At 39.2% G+C, this 22,806-nt stretch overlaps 1 protein-coding gene across 1 annotated transcript in view; it reads left to right on the top strand.

The window, feature by feature from the left end:
- ANKFN1 (ankyrin repeat and fibronectin type III domain containing 1) overlaps window positions 1-22,481 on the top strand; it is a 58,884-nt gene extending 36,403 nt beyond the window's left edge. The window contains exons 8-17 of the mRNA XM_051634919.1: window positions 1,488-1,587; window positions 2,753-2,885; window positions 3,453-3,569; window positions 7,194-7,409; window positions 9,544-9,710; window positions 11,128-11,278; window positions 13,028-13,196; window positions 15,830-15,996; window positions 19,215-19,434; window positions 21,685-22,481. Coding sequence (XP_051490879.1) covers window positions 1,488-1,587; window positions 2,753-2,885; window positions 3,453-3,569; window positions 7,194-7,409; window positions 9,544-9,710; window positions 11,128-11,278; window positions 13,028-13,196; window positions 15,830-15,996; window positions 19,215-19,434; window positions 21,685-22,481 — 2,237 coding nt within the window. The remainder of the gene's footprint in view (window positions 1-1,487; window positions 1,588-2,752; window positions 2,886-3,452; window positions 3,570-7,193; window positions 7,410-9,543; window positions 9,711-11,127; window positions 11,279-13,027; window positions 13,197-15,829; window positions 15,997-19,214; window positions 19,435-21,684) is intronic.
- The last annotated feature ends 325 nt before the right edge of the window (window positions 22,482-22,806 follow it).

Genomic DNA, 22,806 nt, shown 5'->3' on the forward strand with positions numbered 1-22,806 from the left:
GCAAATTTATTCATCATTTTAAAATATGTTGAGCACTTCCACAGATGGGGTTTTGACAGGAGCAAATTTAGATGTTCTTTAAATGTTCAAACTTAGAACTCACTAGGGAGACACAGATAGACAACAACTGTTCTGCACTGGAGGTAAGTGGGAAATATGTTGTTCTGAAGACACCTAAGCAGACTGATTAACAGCTTCCAGCAAATAATTCTTCATGAGTCATATTCTTCCCCCACTGCAGAAGGGTGTCCCTCCAAATGTTTCACAGTTCAGTCTGGATAGGTATCCATGCCTCATCCAAATAAACAGTCAGATCCTGGAAAACTGAGATATACTTTCACAGTTACATTTTTCTTTTTGTCTTTCTTTTCAGATCTCTAGAATTAATTCTTTTTAAAAAAAAAGTCCATGTTTCTGCTGTTTCTCTTACAACAGCATTAAACGAGGGACACTGCAAAAGACAATGTAAAACCTCCTCAGGCAGTTTTAAGCACCCAACAGCAACTGACAAGACATTGTACATTGTACAACCCTGCATGTTCCCCACTGCCACCTATTGGGACACCCATCACCGTCTGTCCCCAGGGACACAGCTGGAGCCAGCTGTGGCACACAGCCTGGAGTTGCCCTTCCCATTGGAAGATTTTGCTTTGGGTGACAAGGCAAATGCATGAGAGACGGAACGACATCAAGGCAAATGCATGAAAGGGAAAAATAATACAATTTATAAAAATTCAACTGTATTATTTAAAATATTGGGCAATTATTTGAATTTAGAAAATTCATCTCTTGAGAGAGCTGGTCCAGAGGTCCTTGCAGGTAGACAGCAGGTGCCAGCTTGGACATTAAATGAGTTTAACACCCCATCCTCCTTGGATTCCAGATTACTAGGGAGCAAATGTAACTGTGAAAGCTCTCAAGCAATACAGGTGAGTAGAAATTGAGATGGGGGGGGAAATCCAAATAGCAGCACATGCATTTAATGTGATACAGAGAAGGATGAAGGTCAATCTAGTGTTTTCCTTTAAGCTTTTACTTAGGTTAGACTGGCAAGGCTGTGGTATTAGTAATTGCCAGAACACCAATTATTCCATTCTTAGAATCAAGCCATATATGAACAGACATTGAGGAACTGCAACAACCTACAATGTAGGCTGACAGTTTTATTATCTTCTTGGGTTTTTGAGACCACTTGCAAAATTCATATCCATTCTGAATAGTAAGAGCACATGGTACTAGTTCTCACTACATTTTGCCTAGGAGAAAAACATTTTTACCAAGTCTGAGTTTGCTTTTGCATATCCCTAAGATCAGTCAATTTTAAGCAAAATATTGTATTGGAACATGTTTCTAAATGGTGTCTTTTGAAAGGAACATGGTGGGCACTGACTGAAAGAGCATTGTGCTTCAAGAGACAAAGGTTCTTTATGAGATACTAACTGAAATTTAACTGCTGGGTTTGGTTTGCTTTTTATTTTCCATTTTAGAAAGTTCTAAGTTGCAGAATGCTGGTCGCAAGCAATCAGTTTCCAGGAGCCTGAAGCACCTGTTCCATTCATCAAACAAGTTTGTGAAGACACTGAAACGGTTTGTCATTCATTTTATCTCCCAAACATTCTCAGTTTTAGCTAGCAGTTGTTGCTCTTCTGTACCAGTGAAAAGCACCTTAGAAATATATGTGAAGGTTCTGCCACCAATGAAGCTGCAATCAATCAGAATGAACCTAATAAAATCACAGACATGTAAGACTGATGAGCTGGTAGGAAACTAATGCTCCAGTTCCTACTGAAATCAATTGAATCTTTTCATTTTTGCTGTTAGAAATCAATTTGAATCACAACAGAGTGAAAAATCTGCAAACACCAAGTGCAGCTACTGTGGTGTTTTGGAAGTACTGCCTCTGCTGCTGTTCAGTAATGAAACTATGGTATTTATTTCATTCATAATATAAAATGCAGGGCTCAGGTAACATGTTTTTATAGTCTATTGGCAAAAGCAGCATGTCTAGAATTTTCTGATATCTTTAGCTAGATTTGCAACCCACTGTGACCCAAACAACTCTCAGCCCTGATAATTTGTTCTAGCAAACGGAAGTTGTGTATGCTGGATTATTTCTTCTTTCATTGTCAGGAGTCTTCAGTTTGCTTTTTCTTCTTTGTATGTTGATAACAGTTGGATTGTTTCAGAAGAGGTCTCCAGGATCTTTAAATTCCCTAAGGCAACTACTTAGCATTTGTAACTAATTGCAAGGGCAAATATTGAAAGCAATGATCTCTGTAAGCAGTTTTGCAGATATGCTGGCCAAATTGCACTCAATTACACTAATGTAAGTTCATAATAACCCACCTGATTTCAGCTGAGTTGCTTCAGATTTACTGTGAGGTAAACAAGGGCAGAACTAAGCCCATGAATGACAAAATGTTTTGGTAAAATTTCTGATTTCTAAAGGGGTAAAGCCTCAATTGTGTACTGTTTACTCTGGCAAAATTCATACTAAAACTGATGTCAGTGGCTTGAACAGATTAATAATTTCTGAGATTCCTTTAGTCTCACATCATCTAAAGTGATAAACTTCCCAAATATGTTGCAGGGTTCGCTGGCTGAAATTGTATGATCTACATAGCATGGAAGTAAAGACCAGATGATTCAGTTTGTCTCCTCAGAACTTAACATCTGTGACTTTTTGACTAAAATTTAGCATGGATGTGCATAAACATGAAAGGTGTTTGACAATGTTTCCTTCTTTCTGTAGGGGACTCTACTTATCTGTTGTCTTTTTTTATAAAGACAACTTATTAGTAACCCATGAAGATCAAATCCCAATTGTGGAAATCGATGACTCTCACACTAGTTCAGTTATGCAGGATTTCCTGTGGTTCACAAAGGTAACAATAGGAGCCTCATTTCATATATTGCTTCTACATATATGTTGCCAGCAGTGTATAGGCCTGAGCTCATCATTCTGAATATATGAAACACCATTAAAAAACTAAATGATTAAGTGCTTTGCCTTTTACTCATGCTAAAGTATTTTCACAAACCATTTATACAGGTTAAATTCTGACTGGGTCACTGGCAGTAGCACGATTGATTATTTTAAATGTATGATCCTACATAAATGGTTGCTACTTGGATACGTAAAGGTTTTATGGACACTTAGAGGAAGAGCCTAAGGAAAGAACAAAAAGTTTTAAAGTTGGTATTATGGTTATGCCATCATTCGAGGAATCTTCACACGGTTTTTTATACCCCAAATTACAGTAAATCAATTTTGCACAATAGTCCAAAAGGTAGTTAAAATAGGTGCATGATATTTACAGAACTTTTGTGTCTGATGCAGTATCTGCTTCATATTTATCTAGGCAAGTCCAAGTCCCAAATGCTTTTAGTTTCACTTATGCTTTTGGAAATGCTGAGAACAAAAACTGATTGAACTGGGTATGTTTTTGCAGTTGTCTTGCATGTGGGATGATATCAGATGGCTGAGGCAGAACATGTCAATATCTGTGTCCTCATCAACAGCACTTCAAGCCAGGCAAAAGATGCTTTCAGCAGCAGCACAGCTACAGGTTGGTTGCATTGCAGATTTCCGGCTATTAACAGTAACTTTCTGATCTGTAAGGGATAGTACTGCCAGCTGTCCTATGGTTCACCACTCCCCACTGGTCTCGTCTTTGGAGCAGTCTTACCATCTACAATGAAATGAGCTACTTAGCCTCTCTTGCCAGCTGGAAGGAAGGAGTTATACTGCAAGTAAACAGCAGGAAAAAGACAGGAAAGAAACAATAGTGGTAGACAAAGAAACAAATGACCATAGATAAGCCTGTGGGTTTGCAGATTGGGAATTCAGGAGTTACAATCCTAATATTTGCTGCTCAAAAGTCTCTCAGAAGGCCTATTTATTATAAATTATTAATATAATAATGAAACATTTAAACTCTGGGTAAGATTTAGCACTCCCTTGTGCTATATGGGAACCTGCAGCAGTAGGTAGTTTCTGTCCTTAACAGCAAGGACAAGTAGACTGCTCAAGTTGCCAGAATACTACTCTTAGTTCACCCATGGTTTACACACTGTTCAAGCCCAGGGCAGAACTGCCCTGTCTGACAACAGGATGGCTATGCTGTTGTGGATTGTCAGTAGGAAATAAAAATGAGTCTTTCATTAAGTTCTTAATTGAGTTGCCAACACTTTTAAGGTGAAACATACCTTTGTGCAGAGAACCAGCCACAGACTGGTTTAGACTCTTAAAAACAGAGTCTCAGAGAGATCCAGTGGTGCACAGATCTGGTGCTGACCTCTCAGCACAGTGGTAAGGACAGAGCACTACATGCACTTTTCTTCTCATGTTGTTAAGGCATAGCAGTGACTCTCAGGATGGTTCTCTTCCAACCTGTGCTACAGATACAACCTGATTTGTATCTCAGAACAGGTCACTTAATAATTCTGTGTCTCCATTCACTATTTGTTATAATTACATTTTCTCCAGCAGAACATTTTGACATTTATTGTAAAACTTTTGAAGAATGGGTTTCATGATAACATGAAATCCCTAGCTGGAAGGTAGACACTTCTACAAAGTATTTTCTTTTTTGGGAAAACACATTTTCAAAGAGATATGTGGATTATTTTTACAGAAAAGTATATCCAGGCCTCACTTTCTCCTACCTTTTGTTTGAATGAAGTCACCAAAGCTTCCCAGAAAGATCTAAGGTAGAGTCATGGAATTAATGAAGACCTCCATATTGCTTGGCTCATGTGTTTGCCATCCAGCCACCCCTCTTGTTATTGCCACTTACTGCAGTAAGCCAGGTTTTACAGCAGCTATGGGAGCCAGATACTTTGTGGCCATTATTAAGAATATCCATGTGGGGTTTGTTTTACATCTTTTGGCAAAACACACTGTACAGGAGAGTAGCCTTCCTGGGCAACCACCTGTCTTGACTGATTTCCCCAAAGTGTCCCGAAATACATGGAATGCCAGTCTGCTGTACCTTTATTGGAGGACCACCTGTGTTAGGCAGCAGCTGCTTGTCAGGCATTTGAGCTGTCACTAGAGACAGTTTTAACTATATCTGCTGAATGCTCCCTCTGGTGTGGTTAGCTCAGCTCAGGTAGCACATATTCCTTTGGTCAGTTCAGTTCCATTCCCTCTGTGCAGATGGCTTGTATCAGAGCGTTGCTAGTATGCATGGACTGCACTTCCAGATAACCAAGATTCCTGGTACATTGTGTTATTATTTGCTACCAGAGATGTTAAGAGCCGAACTTAAAGCACAGAGATACAGCAAATGTGTCCATGTGGTATATTTCTCTGTTGGATTTCTAGCAGATTTATTGTCCTTAACATTTGTTCTGTTAGCTTTGTCCCCTGACAAACACAGGGATTGTCACTGATCTGCCAGCCTCTAACGGTGTGTGGCCTAATGGGATCCACCAATGGAAGGATCTCAGTAAAGTTTATATGGTTGAATACATTTTATTGAGGCAGTTAACAGACTGACTCCACAGGAATTTAGGACAGAATGGAAAAGATCAGTGACAACACAGCTGCTAGATCAGTAGATTCAGAGACAACAGGGACTGTAATTTTGCCTGTTGTTACCACTAGACAACTAAAGCAAACAAAATGTAAGTGATGGGGTGCCAAGCCAACCAGACACAAAAGTTTGTTAGTACATGATTTAGTCATATATTCACATTAGTAGCTACCCCCATTCTCTGTGCTGGAGTGCCCTTGGGAATATACAGTCAGTAACAATAAAGAACGGTTTGTTTTCATCTAGACACATTCATCTGTTGCAGTGATTAATATGACAACTAGAAGGCTAACACCTACCTGCAATGATTTGTCCCACCAGTGGGCACATGGATTAATACAAAATGTATACTCAAGGCACCCAGTGTTAATCAGTTTCGGAGGCTAACCTCAAGAGACAGCAACTGCCTGCCCTTAGCTAAAATAGCCAAGTTATGCCACACAGAGGGCAGTCACTGCGCTGACTACCTAGAATTTAGAAACAATTTAATAATACATTTTATAGTAAATATTACCTGCTAAGTACAGATAAATAAATTCAGGACAATCTATGCTTTTTACAATGTCATTAAACTAATGTACAGCACTTCCCAAAACACACAATGTGCTACATTGTGAATTCAGGTTTTCATTTTAAACTACCCCCATCCTTATCCAGCTAACTGTAAGTCTCTTGAGAAGTCGCAAGGTAATGAGCATATTTTAAATGTTAGGCATTTTTCTTTAAGACATCTGGGAATCTCTTCAGTGGCTGGTCACTGGATTGAGTGTGTTTGCACCTATAAGCAGATGCCTTACTGTGTGAAGAAAGGGATTTTGACCAAAATACGTATTTTATGTGGAGTCTTTTAAAATTGCTTTTCTTTAATCCTCACATATTTTCCTGGAGAGCTTTGCCCTGGTAGTTTGTTAGTTTCTGCTGGTTTTGTCTTGCACATTCTTGGTATCTGAAGTAAAAGGAAAAGGGTCCGTGTGTCTTCAAATTCCTCTGTGTTCCTTCACGAACACACCCCACGGTTTAGCTCCAGAATTATTTACATTTGACACAGATATGAGGGCCTTTTGCTTTTGTTGCTGAAAATAATCTGAATAATTTTTAAACAGAGAACAGAAAATGGAGATTGTAGTTAATGACGCTAACAGAAAATATTGAAGTGTCCAATATGAAAGATTTGGGGAGAGAGGAAGAATTTTGTATCATCTCTGACTTTTGGTTATGAGGAGGTTAAGATAATCACCTAGCTCTTCAGTGAGTTCAAATCACAAGGGTTAATTAATATCAAAGAAACCACCACTAGACCAACACTGAGTGCTTTTGAAAACTGCACCCTTTTCCTTTACATGACTGGGCAAAAATAGGAAGCTCTGTCCCAATGAGTGAATTAGTTTGCAGTGTTTCCTTTTACAAAGGCATTGGCTAATAGCCTTTCTGATGTTCTCCATTAAATGTTGGACTAAGCACTGCTGCACCAAATAGACTGGAAGATCCACAGTTCAATCCACAAACACAACCCAAGGAAAACTAAACTCAGGGTCTTGTTTTTACTGAAGTCAATAGGACTGATGTCAGTGAGCACAAAGTTAAGTTTCAAAACATGCCGCTCTCCTGATATGTGACAAATAACTTTAATTTTTCAATGTGCTTATTTTCTAGAATTTGCTGGGAACTCACAACTTAGGCAGAGTTTTTTATGAGCCAATCAAGGATCGACATGGCAATATGCTGATAGTTACTATAAGAGAAGTGGAGAGTCTTTATTCATTTTTTAATGGCAAATGGATGCAGGTATCCAAACTACAAAGCCAGAGGAAATCCCTTTCAACTCCAGAAGAGCCAACAGCATTAGACATCTTGCTTATAACAATCCAGGTAGTGCTTTACTTCTCTTACTGTATGTTATTTGTTTTTGTAAAGCCTGTGCCAGAGCCCTGATTTTTGGAAGATTCTTGTAGAATTTTAGGCTTAATCCAGTGCCCAATAAAATTAATGGCAAGGCTCCCACTGAAAGCAAAGGCTTGTATTACTTCCAGTGGGTCTGGAATCAGATCCTTAATATGTAAAATATCCATGAGATTCTAAAGAAATTACTTCAAAATCCTAGCAAAGAATAGTGGAGTTTCTATCAGTTTCAGGAAACCATGCTATAGAATTCTTTAGCAAGTGATATAAAAACATTTAAAATTCTCTGGGATGTTCTTAAGCACCAATACAGATATTTATATTTCTGCACTCCATAAGATTTTTCCATGCAAACTTGAACACTGAATCTAGGCTTAAATTTTTACTGTTCTACTGAATAAACTTGTTCTGTGGGGTTCAGAATTCTTTGGAGCCTGGTATAGTTGCTAAAGAATTCTTTACTGACTATAACCCTCCCTTAATTTCTGCATAACATGACCCTAGACTTCACAATTAGACAAATATCAAGGGAAGGATTGAACATAAAAGTTGCTTTGCACAGTCAGTTCAGTCAACATCACTGAGAGTCATGGGTTTTCAGCCCTTCATGAATCAGGGTATCTGTAAACTCATGTTAAACATAGTTCACATAAAGATTAATACATGTTTTCTATAGATAACAGCAACCTATTTCTCACAAAATATCAGCAGCCAATCTCTCTCTCAAACTCAGTTGCACAGTTACCCAAAATACTACAAGACAAATCATTGTCTTAGTCCCTTCTATAGCACTCTCAGCTAGATGATGACTGCCGTGGTTTATTTTTTAATTAGAGGCACTTTCTTGGGCAGAGACTGTGCTTTTTGTACCAGAAACTTCCAGGCAATCAAAATACACATCACCAGGTTTTAGGAACATTAAAAAAATTCCAGAAGACAATAAAACTTACCTGATCTGTGTTAGATTTAATATATTAAAATGTGTTAAATGTGTAGAAAAATTTCAATCTGGGCAAAGGTTTTATATTAGGAAACCCAAACTACAGGCCAGATCAGATTTCCACGGAGATCCTAGTGGAAAAAATGTTCCCCTAATGGTTTACACATTCCTATCTAATGCCCACCCTTTCTTCTATTACTTGTTTAATCATCGAATGGGTTTTTTGTTCATGAAGTGCTTGTGAAAATGAGGATCTAATTGCATTGCTCAGAGCCAAGCACAGCACTGGCAGATAATTTGATGGTTCCAAGAGCAAAGGCATCAGGCCAGGTGTCTTAATTCTCACCCACTGCAGAAGCACATATTTCTGAGGATGGCAGCAGACATCATTTTTAGGGTACTTTAGGCAGACTGCTATACATAGCCTTTAAAAAGTCTCCTGGCTTCAGCAAATACACCACCATTATTAACTCTTTCTAAGCTTTATTTGTTGATACTTGTTCAGAAAACACAGCCATTAAAAAAATTTTGCAAGCCACAAACCCCCATGCTCATAGAGATCTTCCTGCTGACAGCAGGTGACAGAACAGGTTTTCTGGAGATGTTCTCTGAGAGTCTACATGCATTTCTTTGGTGAAGTACTGGCTTATACAGCCCCTCTCTCCCATCTTCCCCAGGTGAGAGCATTTTCCAATGCTGCTCTGCTCCATCTGTGCAGCTACGCACCAAACATGAACCAGGGAACTGCTCTGGCTGAAAAATGACTATTCCTTTTCCTGAGTTGTTTTTCAGCTGAATCAGTTCCCTGACCCAGCTCACTGCTGAAATGATCAGACAGGAATGCAGAGGTGGGTGTTATTTAAGCCAGTTTAAACACTACAGTTGTAGAAGATTGAAACCTCAGTTTTTTAGAGCCAACTCCTGCATGATGTGGAGAGCTCAGAGAACCTGTGTATGGTTATAAGACCAAGTTGTCCAAGTGCATCCAAACTACCACAAATTATTTATATGTTTAAGCATGTGCTTAAATGCTTTGTGAATTGGGAACACTCTTGAAACAAAGCAATGGCTGTAAAAACATTTGTTGCTTTTTGATCCCAAACTCTTCCGCTCATGTGGAAAAAAAACCCAGATTTTTATGTAGGACTGTTTCTCTTAAAACAGGACATACTTTCCTATCACAAACGAAGTCAGCAACGCCTCCCTCCCGGCTTGTATCTGGGTTACCTTAAGCTCTGCAGTTCTGTGGATCAGATTAAAGTGCTTGTGTTGCAGAAGTTGCCTAATGTCCTGTGTCATGTTAAAATCCGAGACAACAGCAATGTCTCCAAGTAAGTGAATATCTACATATTTACACACACATCTGTGGGGAGAGAACATTTGGTTTAAGTTTGAAACAACTGATCAAATTTAAGCGCTAAGGAAATTTTGCCATTACAAAATGGTAGGTGCCAGCAAAGCTTGGCTCTGGTGTGTGCCCTCACAGAGACCAGCACTGAGCTAAACAGGTATACCTGTGCGTTTCCCGCAACCTGGAGGCCCCTCCAGAACACTGGCCTGTTGCTTCCTAAGGACACTTTTCTATGGTCACTCAGATTCTGACAGTAGTGATGACCTTCCCTCTATCTGTTAGGAAGGCCACCCTGCAGCCCTGATTCAGTCACCAGTGAATTCAATGTCACCCTTTCTCTTGATTTCAACTGACCATGGGGAGCTGGTGCTGATGATTTTTCTGTGTATTCTCTTGTGCAATATGTGGTTTCTCACTTTAATCCACAGCAAACACACAGGAATTGGAAACATATTCATACAGATGCTGTCAGCCATAGAGCTGCTGTGCTCTGGGAAAGCTGTTTTCCCCTTTGTCCATTGCTTCCCTTATCTATTGGGCAAGTTCACTTGTGCTGCCTGGTCCCTGCCCAGTGGACAACTAATTATATTGACCTTTTTTCTGGAGCTTTGTTATCCCGTATCATTTCAGAAACCATCTGATAATTTTGCATGAGTAAATGAACTGGATATCTATATGGGTAATGTGAAAATCCAGAATGTAGTGGTTATTGCTAACAAAAATTTTGGAAGGCACATAAAGCCTAGTGCTTCAAAGTTTATAACAATGTCTGACTCTTGAAGTTTAAGATCCGGTCTTTATTTAGGAGCAAATTGTACCACATCTATTACTTGTCTTGTAGTGGGGTTTCCTGTATGTTTTTTTCTTGAATGTTTGGTGCTGGCTGCTTTTCAAGACCGAATACTGGGCAGGGTGAATGAAGGATTTGATCCAGAAAGATGATTCCCATGTTTATCAGGTCTAGAGCAGATAAATGTCGAGCAAATCAGGAAGTTCTTTGGCTCCAGTAAGTGCAAGAGTCTGTCGCAGAAATTAAACTTCCTGCTAATTGTCACTGTTGTCATTTCCAATGCATGCTTTTTAAAATACTGTGGTAGCTGCGGCATAAAATATGTGAAAAAGAAAACATGGAGTGAGAAGCCTTAGTGAAATATTTCAAAGGCTGTTAGACTTTCAAAGGTTTGCAAGGAATGTTCAACCTGATGTACATGTGCTAGAAAAATTAAACCTTTCCAAGTTAGATTTTTAACCACAAACAATCAAGATTGCACAAGTTTAGAATGTTTTGCTATACGAGGATTAAACTATCAACAGATCCCAAATGCACATACACTGAATTCCTGGTTGTGCACTGAACTTTTGTTATATTTCTAATTTTAACTTGACTCAACATACAGAGATGAGTGGGAATGGATCCAAACACTTTCTGGCTCAGAATCTGTGGAAAGTATGGATCATACTTCAGACTGCCCTACTCAATTGTTCTTGTATGAGCTCCAGATGGCAGTGAAAGCTCTCATTAAACAGATCAATCTACCTCTGCATCAGGTATTTTCCTTTGTGGTATTTATCACCTTTTTAAAACTGATTCTTAACAATACAACTCAAAGCTACAAACTGTGTAACTTGTGAGTAGGGATTAAATGTTAGAGTTGCAAGGAAAAAAAAGCTGAGAAGTTTTGTATTCTGTTATTCTAAGTGTGGGGGGGGGATACCTTCAATAAAACAGTTATTTTTCTGGATATTTGAACATAAAAGGATTAATAGACAAATTTTCAACTACTTCCTGTTTTTCCATCTGTAAGCTTATTTGTGCCATTCAGGCAGGTGCAAATAAGCACTTCTGCACAAAACTAGTAGTTGTGAGCACCTTTACCCAACTGGCAAAGAAATATGGGTTTTTTTCCAGGCAAGCAGGGCAACTGATTGCTCTTTTAGAGGTAATAGTGAGGGTGTATGAAAGGCCTGCTGAAGACACAGTATTTTGCTATTCATTTACACACAGGCAAACAGTACTTCTAAAACACTTAGTTCCAGACCTCCATATTGCTGTGGGTGAGGAGAGGTACCTGGCTTCTGGCTTTACATTTAGGTACAAGAAATGTGTATGTGAATAAATAAAGTCAGGGAGGATAATCTATAATGTGGAAGAGCCATTAAAAAATAAGCTGAGGAGTTTGTTTCTTGTTTATATGAATTCCATTTTATTTTGGTCTAAAAGGGTAAAGAGGGTTTAAAGTAAAAGTAAATCATCTTTATATTCACTTCAAGGTCTGTTTGTGCAGCTAGAAAGATGTGGCCTTAAAATAAATTAATCTGGTTCTACATTTCTTGATTTTGAAAGGTTTAAGTTTTGCTTTTAAAAAGGAATCCATCAGTGCTGCACCTTCTAGCCTGAAGAGCCAAGTAAGACTCAAGTAAATCCAAAATTAAGACAGATGGTGTGTTGCCTTGTGGTCAGTCACTCTAATTCAATAGGGCTCTGTAGAGGTCTCTGCTAGTGTATTTTCTTGGAGGTTGTAGCTTTTGTGCATCTTTTTTTTTTCAGTTAGGGACTAAAATATACTAATCAAACTGCAGTGTTCCTTAGGCTGCAGCTCAGCCAAGCTCATCTATTGTGCCTGAGAGATAGACGTAAACTTGACCTTGCAGTTAAACAGTTACGTTTTGATGACTCAAGACCAAACTATTATGTTAATTAATTTTTAATTCAACAGATTTATTTATGTTTTGGGTTTTTTTTGTGGTAATCAGAATCATGGACAGTGACACTGGTGCATACACAGGGTGAAATGCAATGCCGCACACAGCAGCTTTAAGCAGTCTCAGGCCAACTCCTGTGTGTGCCATTTTCTCTTGCTGCAGCACTTGTTAAACCTTCTCAGTGCTGTGTTGAGGGAGAGCTGCATATTTCTCTTAACCAACTCTAAATTGAATCTTAAAGGTTTTTAATTGAATCCATTTTCATGTTTTCACATAATTATGCAATCATAATCTTGAAAAGCACATGGCATGTGATCATTTTCTGCCTAATAAGAAACATAAATGTTGTTTTCAGGGCGGTTGTGCCTGTGTGTGTTGTTTTAATGTGGAACATTGCAGCTTTAAATCTTTATTTTATGTAGTGACATGAACCCACATTTAGCCCCTCCCCCCAAATATTTATGTTTTATAAAAATCCCGAGCTTGATGTTGTGCAAATTTTCTTTAATGTTTTATATCATTTGGGGTGTTGTTTATATAAGTGCCATGTTGTAATTCTCTCCTATTTCTTCCCCCGCGCGTGTCCCTCTACAGGCTAAGCACTTCCGTCTGTATACACAGGAGGTGTTGGAACTGGGTCACAATGTCTCCTTTCTTCTCCTGCTCCCCGCCTCAGACGACGTCTGCACTGCCCCAGGACAGAATAATCCTTACACCCCACACTCAGGATTTCTTAACCTCCCTCTTCAGATGTTTGAACTCGGTATAGTAGCTTGCTTCACCTAGAAATATTAGCCCAGTCTCCTTATAATAAAATCACAAAGTTGTATCTGTTTTCCCCCTTGTCCCAGTGGAGAGTCAATAAATCACATGATGGCTTTGGCAACAACACTACCTATAACTGTGTACAAGTTATAGAGAGAGCAGAGCAGTTAAAGCATATACTGTAGCAATCGTTATTGAAATGCAAAGCATAGAGCAAAGCCCAGTTATCCAGTATGTGTCTACAAGCTTATTTGGAAGATGATGTTCTTTAAAAAACAGAACCAAAAAATTAAGCACAACGTAGCAAGGTTGGAGCATGAAAGGAGATGCAAAAAACCATCCAACATTGTCACAAGAATAATCACTGGTTTTGTGAAGAATTTTTGCAGTTCCTGACTGCACATAGTCCTATGAAAGGTCTGACTCCCTTACAATTTTGTGAAAGGTCTGAGTGGAGTTTCCTGTGTGAGGGTCATCTTTTTTCCTTCTGATTTCTGGAAAAATGCAAGAGGCTCAGTCCTGTCTCTGTGGTACAGGAAAAGCCCGTTGTGAAAAATGGCAAAGCACTGGACTGGAATCTGTTTCTTAGGGAGCACATTCCAGATTCAGCCCTCTTGTTCCACTGCCTTGCTGACTGGGTGAGAATTCCCTGAAACAGGGCTTTGCAGATGTCTCACAGAAGGCATAAGATGCTGCTTTAACTTCAAGGTCCTCTATTTCTCATTTCTCTTTCTTTGGTCCACAGAGAAAAGAAAGGTTTCACATAAAAGCAGCTCATAAAGACTTAATAGTTCTTTTTATTCTATGTATGGGGGGTGCTGAGCCTTACACATTAGTGTCCTCTGTTTCCTTCTGGCCTGTAAAACTGGATATCTTTCTTTCCTCTGCCTGGAGAAGAGAGAAAGATAGAGCCAAAACTGCTGGAGTCAGTACACAAGGAACCACTACAGAATAGGTCTCCAGTGGCAACTGTGTCCTCAGTGATGTCTCTTTCAGGTGCTTATGTGACACCTGTGGGAAAGCAGTTCATGGTGGAGAAAGTGTGGAAAGCTGAATTTGACTTTTGAGTTGTGTTGTTTTTTTTTAAGTAAGCAATCATCTGTCCAAAGGCAGATGACATTTCTGTTAGACTTGTTATATATGTATGTTATATAAAGTCACTGTGATTCACATCTCAAATATTAGAAGCTTCCATTCCCCATTAGATGGTGGCTACCAACTGTATAATTGCATAACCACAAAAGACTATGTTGAAGTAACATTTGTTAAAGTAACATTAAAGGGTCTGACTTAAAACCACAAAGGCCAGAAACTTCAGCACTGAAGCTGAAACCGCGACCATAATTCACTCAAGAGTCCACCACATATGGCATATATACTGTAAGACCACACACTAGTCAGACTAGATCCCTGCAATATCTGGGTATCATTGGGAAACCAGAAGGTAGAATTCTTTCTTTCACTTTTTTGGGGGGGATTTCTATGCTTAAATTAGGCCTTTATTGTTATGCTAATGATGCTTCTGTGATTTAATTTCTTGGTTTGAGAAATCCTTGTTTAAGGATTTGTTATTCTTATCAGGTTGTTTGCAAGGGATCAGTAGATATGTGACACTGTTAATATTTGCTTTAATACTTATTGTAAGAAGAATGTATGCAAGTTACACCTGAGACACCCTGAAAAGTATCATACCCCAATCCAGAAAAGCAGCAGCAGCAATCCAGCTGCCCTGTGCTGTTATACCAAGATCATGCTATGTGCTTGCATTTACTGAAGGACCAATGACAGGGGAAGGATTTCTGATAACTTGTTCTCCCTCAGCAAGTTTCAGTCTGTCTGTACTGCAGTTCCCAGAGATAACTGTTAAGTTTTGCCTGAGCAATTGCAGGTTCTGGAGGAATGTAGCTTTAAGAGGCCAGGTAAATTAACATTTGTGAAGCTCCCTGGCAATGTAGATTTTCTGTCTCTGTTCCCTAGCTATCACCTTTAGAGGTAGCTCAGGTCTGTACTATGAACACAAAGCAAGAGGTCGTGTTTGAACTGTCTGTGTTACCCTTCTGCAGGAGAGTTCAGAGGAGGATGATGTCTGATAACACCCAAGATTTAATTGTTTCACCCTCACTGTGATATCACTGAAATGCTCTGACTGCCAATTCATGTACATTTCAGTTACAGATTTAAGTTAGCCTAGCCCAAGAGAAAGTTGTCATTCTTCAAAATGGTAGATTCTTTCTGAAACACTCAATTAAAAAGAAAAAGAAGTTCTATTTTAAGTCATCTCACTGCTTTCTTGATAAAATAAATTATGAGCCATAAAAGCCTCTGAAACAGCCTTTCTGATTAAAGCTATCAAGGGCAAAATAGCCTCTGGACTTGCATACTAAGGACCTGATTATCCCTTCATTTAGATATAAATAAGAAATTACTCTTCTGAAGTCAGTGAAGTTACAGGAGTAAATCCAGTGTAAATCAGGGGAAAATCTGAGCCTGAATTATTTATTTCTAGCTTAAAGTAACCCATCCAGAGACGTAGTAATTATATTTAATAAAATCTGTGTTCGGAAAGCTAAGGATTTCATATTTCATAACCAGAATATAACAGTGTTCCCTTTGCACTTGGTCTTTTCACAGTTCATTTTTGCTGTTACAAGGAAAAATTTATAAGCCTGTATTGCCGCCTTTCTGCTGTCATAGAGCTGGACTCTCTGAAAACCCAGCAGTCCCTAAGGGAAGCAATTTCAGACAGTGAAGTCGCTGCAGCCAAACAAAGACACCAGCAAGTTATAGACTACATACAGGTAATAGTCTGTTTCTGAATATTCCAAGGAGATTTTAAGGTGGCTTTCTTAAAAATTGCATAAGGCTGTAACTTGAAATCTAAATGGAGAATTATTCATAGACATCATAAAAAGAGCAGTTGTATCAAAAGTGCAATTCTGTTTTTATGAAACTCAACCCCAGAACATGATTTCCTTAGTTGTTGCTCTTATACAAGGATTTTTATGGGTAAAATCAAATTACAGTTATAGTAGACTGTTAAAAAGAGGTATCAGTCTGCTTGTAAAAATCACTCCCATCTCATGTGAGGTAAGCTAGTACCATGCTTGGGCATTCCTTTGTGTAATAGTTTTTCTCTGTCTTCGTGAATTAAGAACATTTTTCACCATGAAAAATTCCCAATTTAAGAAATCACAAGAAAAACTCAAGACTCAAAGTTATGGAAACAATCTTCATCACCAGTGTCACAGTGAAGAAAGCAGCCCTGCATTTGAGGTGGCAAGCTAGCCCCAAAAGCATCTGTAAGTCTGTCCAGCACCATGCGGGGATACTGCTCCAGTCCCTCAATGCAGAATGATCACAAACATTATCATACTTGTCTAGTTTGCTTATTCTCTGTCTCTCACACTGATTTTCCTGTTATGTTCCCAGATCAGGACTTCACCTACCCAACTCAGGGATCTTCAAGCTACACGCCATTGTGCAGTGTAGCAGGGCCTGTCCTTTTGCAAACCATTCTGGTTATTTACAGATAAAACTCATGACCTTTGCAGAGTGCATCTATGGACATGGTTGATCTGTCTTTCTAGAAGTGCAGATCAGTTTGCAGCTCTGTAATCTTAATATTCAAACAACCTTCTGTTGGAACAGGGGTCAAGACAACCAGTTATCCCATTGATAAGATGATTGGCCCTCCACAATTATGAACAAGATGGTAACATTTCAGTTTCTCTTTGCTCGGAATTCAGATCTCCTTTGCCTTGTGCACTTTGGAGCTTTTGGCAACCTGCAGGGGGGCAGAGAGGAATGTTCCATTGTACTTTCATCACTCAATCATATCCTTCTCATCTTCCCATCCTCACATTCAGAAAATCTATCTTTATCTCCACATGTAGGAGAATTTGGATTTTTTTTATCCTCACCTCAAAAAAAAGTACATGTATATTAACATGCAGGCACCAAATAGACAGTTCTGTGTTCCTCTTCTCCAAAGATGTTTGAGAATCACAAATATATGCTAAGAAAATATGGGAGAACATTTTAAACTTCAGGGTTTTGTGCTGAATTATTGTGACAGTGTATTAGCCTTGTCAGGTTTCCTCTCAAATGAAAACCAGCTGTATTCCACCTATTGGCAAAAATATCTCAGCCCACCACATACCGCAATCTTCAGTGGTGACCACAAAACCGCAAGAGCATTTGTGTGATCCTAGATCTAAGACAGTGTTGAAGTCACTACACAAACCAAACACTGTAAAGAGCAAGAGAGTCTATGTAAATGCAGTTCTGAAAAGGTGTCAGAGGGCAACAGAAAAGTCAAAATTAAAAAAAAAAATAAAAAAAATAACAGCAGGTAAGGTACTTGTACTCTTTACCAGAATGTTAGAGAGCAAGACAAGAAATCTACAGACACCGAAACTAAAACTGAAGTTAAGCTGCAATTTACATAACAAAATGCTTCAAATGTTCCTAAATTGTAAAAGAACCACAGTCCTTTAAAATGACTGGTTCGTTATCCCAGGAGTTGCTGCAGAATGGCATCAGGGATAAAACCATCAAGAATTGCATTCTATTAAACTGCATTCAGGATGCTTTTTGTTTGGGATTGAGTGAGGATCACAGAAAGGAAATAGAAAATCTCCATTAATATTTCTCCATGAAGTATTCATGAAGCCTTGAAATGATGTAGGATTAAGAATTAATCTCTGAACCATTTGCTGTTCTTATCACTGTATATTCTTAGCTCAAATTAACTCAGTGGCAAGGCTTGTGCTGACATCACTGGAGTCAGGATTTCACCTTTACATAAAAATGGCCATACTAGGTCAAAACAAAGATCCATCTATCCAGCTATCCTGTCTCTAACACAGTTCATCAAGAACTACCCTAGCTAATCTGGCATCCACAGTATCCTTTGGCAATAAATTTCACGCTTGGAATGCACATTTTGTGAAGAAGTATCTCCAGCCAGGACTGTGTCTGCTGGAGAACTCGTTTTAGAATATAGCAGCCTGCAGTCTCCTTTCCACTGATCCCTCTTACTCCCGTATTTGACGACACTGCACAAAGCACCACTCACATTTCTCTATCCATTTACTGACCCAGGGCTCTCAGTCTGCATTCTTGCAGAATGTAGCTTGTGTAGCTGCAGTGAAGCCTCACTGCTTCAACTGCAGAACCATCTGGAGGAGAAGTACAAGTGAAGATACTGCAGCAGACAGATATACTCACAGCTTCTGTCATTTGCTGGTTGCAGCAGCATTTGCTCATCATCAGAGTTTAATTGCTTGAAGATGTTAAAAGTGTTCCTTGTCAAAAGACTCTCAAAGACTCACATCAAACAGCACCTTTCCTCTCTGCATAGATAATTAAAAGCTATATTCTGCTACTGGCTAGGGCACTTGTCTCTTATTGCCACCAATAGGCATGTGTTAGAACTGTCTTAGTGTAGATTTACACTATTAAGATGCACACAGACCAAAATGATGAGAAGGGAGAAACCAGCAGTTTGGGTCACAGCTGCTCTTCAACCCTCCATGTATATATATTTTGCCACATGTTTGTATATTCTTCTTCAGTTAATAACTAGGGTTGCTCTGAGCACTTTGCTTTTGAACATAATCCTGGGTTTATAAGGATGCTCAAGAAGTCTTTCTTCCGTTCCAGTACAGAATGAGACCAACTTTAATATGTGCTACAAAACTGATCAAACTTTATACTCCACCAATAGACAATTTTCATTTTCTTTCTGTGTCAAGAGTTCAGATCTGGATTCACCACTCCCAATTACGGGTTCTTAATTAAGGTACCCAATGTAAGAGTTTGGTGGCCCTAAGCAGCCTCTGCAGAAGTGGATGAGAACAAGAATCTAACCAAAGGCAGTTCAGACCACCTAAATCTGAAGTCAGGGGATCCTGCTTCTTTCTGTTGGCAGGCACTACACACCTACTTGGGCACTTGAAGAAAATACATTTAGGTAAAATTAATAGCTGTATTTTTCACCATTTTTTCTCCATAGCAAATAGATGAGATCTGGAGGGAAACGAGATGGATCACAGAAGCACTGCACTATGCAAGATACAAGCAGCCAGCAGCTGGCCTACCCATAAAGAAGCTTGTGGATCTTTCAGAAGAACACTCTCAAAAGAAAATCAGTTCAACCTCTTCACATCTAGACTATCTTCCTTCACCTCCCCCTTCACCTGAGGCTAGACTGCAGAGGAGAAAAGCTATGAGTGGTAAGAGAGTTTTCCTTTGTTCATCAAGTGAAATCTTTGAACTCACTTTCCATTATAACAGTTTTTATATGTCTTCTTATAAAAAGGATTTATTTATTTTTTTCCCATACCTGCCCAGCTATTTTAAAATAATTTTAACAATCATTTGCCACTCCTGAATAATCACTCACCATCAGCCAACTTTGTCCCTCATTGTTCCAGATCATTTAGTGAACAGATTGGAAGGGACAAGTGCTATCACTGACTTTTCCATGATGTCCAGAGTTAGTAAAATCCAGCCACAGTGAATGCTGACTACTTCATTTGTTGTCTACATCAACAATCTGCTATTAATATCTGGAGGGAGCTTTCACTTTGTTTCAATTACAGCTTCATTGCTTCAGAACCTGTGGTAAAGAACCTTGCCAAAAGCTCTTCAGAAATCTAAGGATGTCTGTGTATTAATTGTGCACGTTCAGAGCTTTATTAGACTGGTGAGATGTAAGTTACATGAGTTGTGTCTCACCAATCATGAGTTACTAAGCTAACCCTGTTGACTCCTGATCACTCATGTATCCATCTGTTCATCATAGTTTCTAATAATTTGTCTGGAATCAAAGTCAGACTTTTCTATACTCTCTGTCACCTTCTGTTTCTCTGGTGTTACTGCTATTTTCTTTTGATTCTTTGACTATTCCTTTGCTTTGGAGCAATTCTTCCTTATGCTCCTCTTGCTTTGTTTTGAGAGAGCAAATTTTAGTGCAGTTTGATTTTACATTCATTTCCAAATCCTCAGTGTTTTCAGTGTTTTAGACAAGCACTTTAAAACACAGAATTACAAAAATAAGTACCCCCCTCATTGGACCATTATTGCTTCTCTGAACAGCTGGAAAATTAAACTGCTGAAAGAAATTGATCACAGCAAATACAGATGAAGCAAATTAAACAGTAACACCTAATTTGCTAACAGAATAAGGACTTTGGAGAAAAATGCAAAGCATCATTCTGCTGAGCTGTCCTTAAGCAACAAGTAAATGAAGCAATAGAAACAAAAGCAACAGATGCTGTGTTAAACTGCCATGGCCATTTCAGTAATAATCTTTTTTTTTAATCAAATTGGCAGTTTTCTTTATAAGAAAAATGAATTAATCCACTCTGATTATATTAGGTTAAAAGAAAAGAAACCCAGAAATTATGGTGGTTTGATTTGTTCCATTACACAGTGGTGTTCTTTCTCAGCATCTCTCCCTGAACTTATTTTTTCTCTGCGTTACAGACCAAGAATGCAGAATAATCCTTAGCTCCGGCACCCTGCAACCTAGAGTATTATCTTGTCCTGCATGGGCTTGATTCATTATTGCTGTGCTATATGGTAATTTACAGTAGGTCAAAGTCAATAGTCAGCACTGTATAAAATCTACATTTTCCTCCTTGGATCTAATATAAACTATCCAGGGCAATGAGTCATCAATCCATTCTATGACATATTTATTATGCTACAGATCCTTCTTTAGCCAAAAGACAGCAGTGATTTCAGTGCCAGTTTTGGTCAACAAATTCACATTTGAATTGTGTGTCTGGTTGGGATTTATCATAGAATCATAGCAGGGCTAATGTTGGAAGGGACCTTAAGGATCATTGAGTCCTAACCCCCCTGTATGGGCAGGGACACCTTCCACTAGACCAGGTTGCTCCAAGCCCCATCCAACCTGCCCTTGAACACTTCCAGGGATGGGGCAGCCAGAGCTTCCCTGGACAACCTGTGCCAGTGTCTCACCACACATACATAATAATGGGGAAAAGGTTTTGCTCATCTACCTCCATGTCTTGTCTCAAGCCTCTTATGCACCTACTCACAGAGGTATAAATCTGGAGTAATTCAACTGACATCTTTAATAAAAACAGAAACAGGATTAGTTTCTCTCTCTCCCAAATCTCCATCTCTATGAAATTTGGTGAAAACAAATTTAAAAACCAAATCTTTTCAGGACTTAGTCCCAATTCAAGTTATTCCTTGTACTTAATATAATAAATTAATCCTTTTTTGCTTTTCCTAATTCTAACACCACCTCTCTAACATATCTGTAAATCCTTCCTGACTACTGTCTTCACTATCACATAGGCCCATGGACAATTCCGTAGAGGAGACACACATACACATTTTCAGAATTGTAGATTTTATTCTAAATTAAGAAATAAAATACATAAACAACATTTAAGCAGTTCTTCTCCTGTGCTTGTCTTCTTGATGTTAATGCGTTCTCCTTTCAGATTCCCAGCCCTGCTCAGATGAAGAAGGCTGCTCTGAAGTATTCCTTCCAACTGACAGTGACTATGACTCCAGTGATGCATTAAGCCCCAGAGAATTAGACCTGATTTACTCCTCCTCACAGGACATATCCCAGCAGGCAGGCAGTGGCCTGGGTGGCAGTGCACCTGATGTTCTCCAAGTCCACGAGATGAAGCCTTGCCTGACCCTGAAAGAAGGCCTGGCAGAGTGTAGTGCCTTTGATACTAGTGCTGAATATTGCACAGAGTATATGAACAATCTAACCATGTCAGGGCTTGCATCGAAAAGCATTGACAAGTCCTCTGGCTCCAAGCAGCCACTGAGCTTTTTAGGGAAAAAAAAACTAGGGAAACACCAACATTACAGCTACTTCAGCCGGCACCACCGGTGGCTGCGGGTGCACAGCGAGAGCCAGTCTGGCTCCCTGTCTGAGGGAGTGTACACTCAGCACCTCATGAGATCTTCAGATTTGTCTCAAGAACCTACCTCCAGTGAGGAGTTAGAGATTCCTATTGATGGGTCTCGGAGCACTTTCTTAACTCATGCATCCAGCCTTCCAGAAGATGGGAAAGGCAAGTATGAGGAATCTAGGCAGAAAGTTCACAGGATACATGTGGAACCTTATAAAACACCACTTCTGGGTGAAGAGGGCAAGTCTTGGGCAATGAGCACACAATCCGTAGAACGTAAGGATGTGCACAGTCCTATGCAACAGGTAACGGACCCAGAAGACCAGTCGGGTTCTGCTGTCTCAGAAGTCTTCAGCAGCACACTTTAACCCCAGACTTCCCATTGTTCCATAATGAGATACTGAGCATTATATATATAGGGCCATACTTCCAAAACCACACGTAAAAATCCAGCTCCTGAAATGGCAACTCATGCCACTCAAAAGAATCCTGAACTTTTGACTTCATCACCAAATTTCGTGTCTTAGAGAGGTATCTGACATGATGCAAGCATTATTATTGACATCTGCAGTTTTGCAGGTAAAGTCACAACAGTCACCACAGAACAATCTGTGGCTGCAAATCTAGTAACCAGGTTTTGCAGTTCTTTTGATTTCCATGTATCTCTGAGCATGCAAAATTTTAAGCATGAGG

This window comes from Apus apus, chromosome 17 (genome assembly GCF_020740795.1).
Source record: "Apus apus isolate bApuApu2 chromosome 17, bApuApu2.pri.cur, whole genome shotgun sequence".
Taxonomy (NCBI): domain Eukaryota; kingdom Metazoa; phylum Chordata; class Aves; order Apodiformes; family Apodidae; genus Apus; species Apus apus.